Source organism: Silene latifolia, chromosome 2 (assembly GCF_048544455.1).
Source record: "Silene latifolia isolate original U9 population chromosome 2, ASM4854445v1, whole genome shotgun sequence".
NCBI lineage: Eukaryota > Viridiplantae > Streptophyta > Magnoliopsida > Caryophyllales > Caryophyllaceae > Silene > Silene latifolia.
This window is the reverse complement of record NC_133527.1, coordinates 9,105,343-9,111,366: the sequence shown is the minus strand read 5'-3', so window position 1 is coordinate 9,111,366 and position 6,024 is coordinate 9,105,343. Positions and strand designations below refer to the sequence as shown.

General features: G+C 39.3%; 1 protein-coding gene across 1 annotated transcript; it reads right to left on the bottom strand.

Moving 5' to 3' along the window:
• Positions 1-295: 295 nt before the first annotated feature.
• Positions 296-4,044, bottom strand: LOC141628214 (chalcone synthase-like). The gene is made up of 2 exons (XM_074441387.1): positions 3,858-4,044; positions 296-1,296 (listed from the first exon to the last, which is right to left on the bottom strand). The coding sequence occupies exons 1-2, from the start codon at positions 4,042-4,044 to the stop codon at positions 296-298; spliced, it is 1,188 nt and encodes a 395-aa protein (XP_074297488.1).
• Between the last annotated feature and the right edge of the window lie 1,980 nt (positions 4,045-6,024).

The following is a 6,024-nucleotide window of genomic DNA, read 5'->3' as shown; positions in this document are numbered from 1 at the left end:
GTTGCTACGAATTTATTTGTATATATCATGATGTAAAGGTGTTGTACAACAATTTATTTGAGGTTTGTACTTCATGAATTCATGTCAATAATGGCATTACTACGAGAAACAAAGTATAATTATCAACAGCAAGTATTTATATGTATATATTATCATTTACATTTGAACAATATAATGTCTTATTGTACAAAATAAATAAAAAAATTCAACAATCTATTTCCATATTATAATCCTATTAGTAAAAGAGATAAAAATATATATTTGTTTCACAATGAAGACTAATCCAAAGCAAGGATTAGGAATTAATGGGGAAACTCCGAAGCAGAAGGGTCTCAATAGTAATACCGGGTCCAAACCCCATAAGGACACCGTACTCCAATCCATCACCGGTAGTATTTTTTCCTTCCTTAATCGACCTCTTCCTTGTTTCATCCATCACAAAAAACACGGTTGCACTCGACATATTCCCAAACTCACTTAGCACGTGTCGACTCAAGTCGAACTTATCCTTGTCAAGTCCGAGTTTTTCTTCTACTTGGTCTAGGATGGCAGGCCCACCAGGGTGAACTACCCAAAACACGGAGTTCCAATCATTAATGCCAAGTGGACTAAGGGATTTAATCACGGGTAGTTCGACTTTATTGGCAATAAGACTCGGGTTATCCCTAGCTAAGACTAAGGATACCCCAACTTGTTTAAGTTGTCCTCCGATAGCCCTCTCAGTGTCTGGAATAGTGGATTGTATTGCCGAGACCAATTCAAAAATAGGCCGCTCACCAGCGGCCCAATCTGGGTCCGAACCAACTATAGCTGCACCCGCACCATCACCAAATAGGGCTTGTCCAATCATCGAGCCAATATCAGTTTGGGTGGGCCCACGAAAAAAGGCCAAAGTCATATCAGTGCAAACAACTAAAACTCGAGCTCCTCTGTTGTTTTCTGCGATGTCTTTGGCCAAACGAAGGACTGTACCTCCCGCATAGCACCCGAGCTGGAAGAGCATGAAACGTTGCACGTGTGGGCCGAGGCCCAGTAACTTGGCAAACTGGTAGTCATACCCGGGCATGATTGCTCCGGACAAAGTTGAGAAGATGACGTGGGTGATTTTTGATATGGGTTGGCCCCACTCTTTGATCGCTTCTAAGGCGGCTTCTTTTGCCAATTTAGGTACTTCAATTGCGAGCATGTCTTGGCGTGCGTCCATAGTAAAGGCGTTATAGTTCACCAGTTCCGGGTTTTTCTTCAAAAACTCTTCGGTTTGGTAAAAATATCGCTTTTTGATTGTTGTTTTTTCGCCTGTTATTATAGCTTGTTTAATTAGTGTTATATGATCAAAAGTATAACAAGGTAAATGTAGTAGCTCCAAATACAATAAAAAATATTGTTTTTTGATTGGCATATGCTAGTCAAAACTATCAATTAAATCTGATCAAAAGTAATACCAAGGTAAATGTAGTAGCTCCAAAAAAAAAACGAAGATCATATTTGGAGCTACTACATTTACCTTGTTGTACTTGTGATCATATAACACTAATTAAACAAGCTACAATAATAGGCGAATAAATTAACAACAATCAAAAAGCGATATTTTTGTACAAAATCTGTTGATTGGCATATACTAGCCAAAACTATCAATTAAATGTCGTTTATATTTTGTTTATCTAATTTGTTTATGCTATTAATAATTTATTGAGTACCAAATTTGGCTTAAAGTTCAGATATTTTTCAATAAGAAATATTTAGAAATACGGTGTAAATGGCGTCTTGAAGTTGAAATTAAGTACCTTTTTTTTTCATGTTATTTCACTTTTGGAGGCCAAACTTAGAAACGCTTAATCAAAGTTATATTGAATGCTAGAAGAATTATGTATATTTATATTATTATTCAAAAACCCTTCACAAAAGAGATTTTAACGAAATAAAAGTTATATACACATAAACTTGAAAAAATCAACCCCACTCGAAACTGACTCAAAGCTAAAATTGCAAAACCGGAACATGACTCGCTCGAATCCGACCTAAAACCACACTGCTCGAAACTGACCAGGTCGGGAATGACTTGAGAATTCGAGATAGCTAGTTTGAAATCACATTTAATATTATCTATAATTAAAGAAAATATGAACAATAAATTTTGCAAATCACTTTTCGAGTGAAATTTACCAATATAATCGTTTTTAATTACTAATCCGACTCGATTCAAATGATCGGATACAAACAATTGTGCCCGGAAATGACCAAACAACTATACACCGAACATGTCCAAAATCCGATATGATCCTACAAAGCCCAATCTAATCCAAATATATACTCCATAATAATGTAATACAGATAAAATGACCTACCCAAAATAACTCAACTAACCGCGAACCATTAATCCCGTTCAGAGGCGTCTTAAAACAAATGGAGGCCCAGTGCGGCACGGAAAAAATGAGGCCCAAAAATAAATGCACAAGTATATTATAGTTCGAGATTTGTATTGAATTTCGTTAATAAAAGCTTACAATACGGTGATCAAAAGCGGAGGCCCGGTTCCCACGCCCGTGGTTGCCCGTGGCCTTAGACACCCATGATCCCGTTTACCATTAATCCCGTTTACCAAGTCTTACACATAGGTGTGGTGAAAACGTGTAGTGAAAAACTCAATCATCACTCAACATAGAGAGCGCATGTTCTAAAAATCTATGCGACGAAGTCTCGATGACCGATTGACCGTTGCTCAACGACTTTTACCAGAAAAACCTAATTTCTCTAATCATTACTTATAATTACAATTAATAATTTGTTGACTTTTTGTACCTACCACCAAACTCAAATATTGTGATCATGGATAAATAACACGTGTAGCAAGCACGTGAGATATTTCCATTTTATGTTGTCCGTATTCTCCATGAAATAATTGTTCAAAAATGTTTTTAACATTTTTCAATTTTCGCATGGGTAAACTAATTTAGTTGGTAATGTCAAAAATGGTGGTATTCCGTATTTATTTATAACCGGGTTACGAAACCGGTTACATTATAACTGTCCTTATACCGAGTTTTTGCCAAAATAGGTGATTTTCACTAATTATTTAACGAATGGGTCGAGTTTGAAATTAATTACCCAAAATGGGTCAACGTCATACCCGAAGCTAGGTTTGTATCTAAGTCGCCATCTCGGTCAGCGACCATGCCCAAAATGAAACCAAACCTGAGTTTTGCTGTTAATATCGTTCAGATTCAAATCGCCGCGACTAAAAAAGTCCAGTATTTTTTTAGAAAAGTCCAGTATTTGAGCCAACTTTATTTTGATGAAATTTTGAATGTCTCAGATGCAAATCGCCATGGGGCTGGCGACTGAATTTTTTTTTTTTTTTTTTTTTTTTGAGTACTGATACTGTGGGAAGGGAAGGGGATCCCAAATATGACTTCGAACATAATCGCCAACTGACCTGGCGACTTGAACCCTTTACATTAGCTTCGTCTACACCGAGCCTACGTGGACTCATTTTCGAATTAATTTGAGATTCATTTCGTTAAATAATTAGTGAAAAACGTCCATTTTGGAAACGGATTCCCTTATACCTCTCTTTACCCACACACACAAAAAAAAAAAAAAAAAATCTATTTACCATTTCCCGGTAGATGTGTTATTGTGTTTGTGTAAACAAATCACACATACGGTATTGTTTTAGTTTGCGCTCGTATCAATTTAAACCCGTCTCATTCTAACTTCCTTGTACACCAGTCTCAAATGAGACTTTACGTTACCATAATCTTATCACAAATCAATATCGAAAGCAAAAAAAAAAACAAAAAAAAAAACTTATTGTAAAGCATAATAATGTTGTTATAAGAGTAGTAAAACGAACGTACATATATGGTTGAACTTGATTTTGAGACCGGGCATAGTATTTTCGCCGTTCGCGTCCGCTATGCAAAAACAAAAATCAGGATAATCTTTTTGTAAAATTAGATTAGGAGGGTTGGCAGTTCCTAAGGCTAAGATGATTGCTAAATCTTTAGGTTTTTGAGAGATTTTGTTTCCATTAATTGATCCCATCTTTTTGTGTTTTATTATTATGAGGAATGTTTGCCACAATTTTGATGAAATGGAACAAGGGTTTATATATATATACACTTACGTGTAAATAATGATAATCCCTGATTTGGGAGTTATTGTATTAGCAATATATATAGGTGTATAATTACAACTAATAAGGTCCTAAGTACAAGGCAAGTATATTTCTAAAGATACTAACTGAATAACAAGAAGATACACTATACAAACATAATATTTACTAATACACCTCCGCAGTCGGAGCGGGAGAAGGACGGACGCTAAGACTGGAGCGAAACCGTGTAAATAAGTGCTTGGGAAGACCTTTCGTGAAAATGTCAGCGTATTGATACTCCGCGGGGACATGAAGGACTTTGACTTTCCCAAGACGGACTTGATCGCGAACAAAATGAATGTCAATCTCAATATGTTTGGTTCGCTGATGTTGAACGGGATTGCCGGATAAATAGACAGCAGAGACATTGTCGCAATAAACTAAGCTGGCGCGAGAAATAGGAACCTTAAGCTCCAGAAGTAAGTTACGTAACCAACTAGTCTCGGCAACTGCGTTCGCAACACCCCTATATTCGGCTTCCGCGCTAGATTTAGACACAGTAGCTTGACGCTTGGAGGACCAAGAAATCAAGTTATCACCAAGAAAAACACAATAGCCGGAAGTAGAACGTCGTGAGTCGGGACACCCACCCCAATCCGCATCGGAATAAGCGGTCAAAGAATGTGCAACGGACTTGGTTAGGGTAAGGCCGTAATCAAGGGTGCCCTTAACATACCGTAATATGCGTTTCAAGAACTGAAAATGAGGCTCACGAGGGGCGTGCATAAATAAACAAACCTGTTGGACCGCATAAGTAAAGTCGGGTCGGGTAATAGTGAGGTACTGGAGTGCTCCGGCTAGGCTGCGATATAAGGTCGAATCAGCAAGTAAGGGACCGGCGGTGGAGCTAAGTTTGGACCCGGTTTCAACAGGTGTAGTAACGGGATTACAGGAGGTCATGGAAGCACGGCCAAGAATGTCACGGGCGTACTGCGATTGAGACAAGAACATACCAGACTTGGAACGAGTTACCTGTATCCCAAGGAAATGGTGTAGCCGGCCAAGGTCTGACATAGCGAATTCTTTGGACAAATCTGCGATAATAGAGCGGAGCAAAGAATTGCTAGAAGCCGTTAAAACAATATCATCCACATATAAGAGCATATAGGCCGTGTCAGTACCATGTGTGTAAATAAAGAGAGACGGATCACACACACTGCTACAAAATCCTTTAGACAAAATGAAAGTTGCAAACCGTTGATACCAAGCCCGAGGAGCTTGTTTGAGGCCATAGAGAGATTTACGAAGTCGACATACATGATGCGGTTGAGACGGGTCGACAAAGCCTGGCGGTTGATGCATGTAAACGGTTTCAACCAAATCCCCATGTAAAAAAGCGTTCTTGACATCCAATTGATGGATTGGCCAAGACCGTCTGATGGCAAGACTGAGGACTGTACGAATGGTCGTAGGCTTAACAACCGGGCTAAATATTTCATCACAATCGATACCCACCTGTTGACATTTACCATTTACCACAAGGCGTGCCTTGTAGCGCTGCAAAGATCCGTCAGATTTAAATTTATGACGATATAACCACATACAACGGATAACAGAAGCATTAGTGGGTCGAGGTACCAGTTCCCAGGTGTTATTCGAAATTAGAGCACGAAATTCATCGTTCATGGCGTTAGCCCAGTGAGGGTCCTGGAGTGCGATTCGAGGGCTTTTGGGAATTGGGGAAAGGTGAGGGGTGGAGGTGGCTGCCAAGACACGGGGTTTGAATATCCCGTTCATGGCACGGGTTGTCATGCGGTGGTCACGAAAGGAGGAGGGTGGCGGGTCAGGGTTATGATGGGGGGTACTGGTTTGGGGGGTACTGGTGTGGGGGGACTGGTTGGGAACAGAGGAATGGGCAGGGGATGGTG

Bases quoted from the DNA above. Each gene is read 5' to 3' on its own strand.
- LOC141628214 (XM_074441387.1), bottom strand. From the start codon at position 4,044: ATGGGATCAATTAATGGAAACAAAATCTCTCAAAAACCTAAAGATTTA. The intron at 1,297-3,857 runs GTACGTTCGTTT...CTATAATAACAG, and splicing joins AATCAAGTTCAACCATATAT to GCGAAAAAACAACAATCAAA.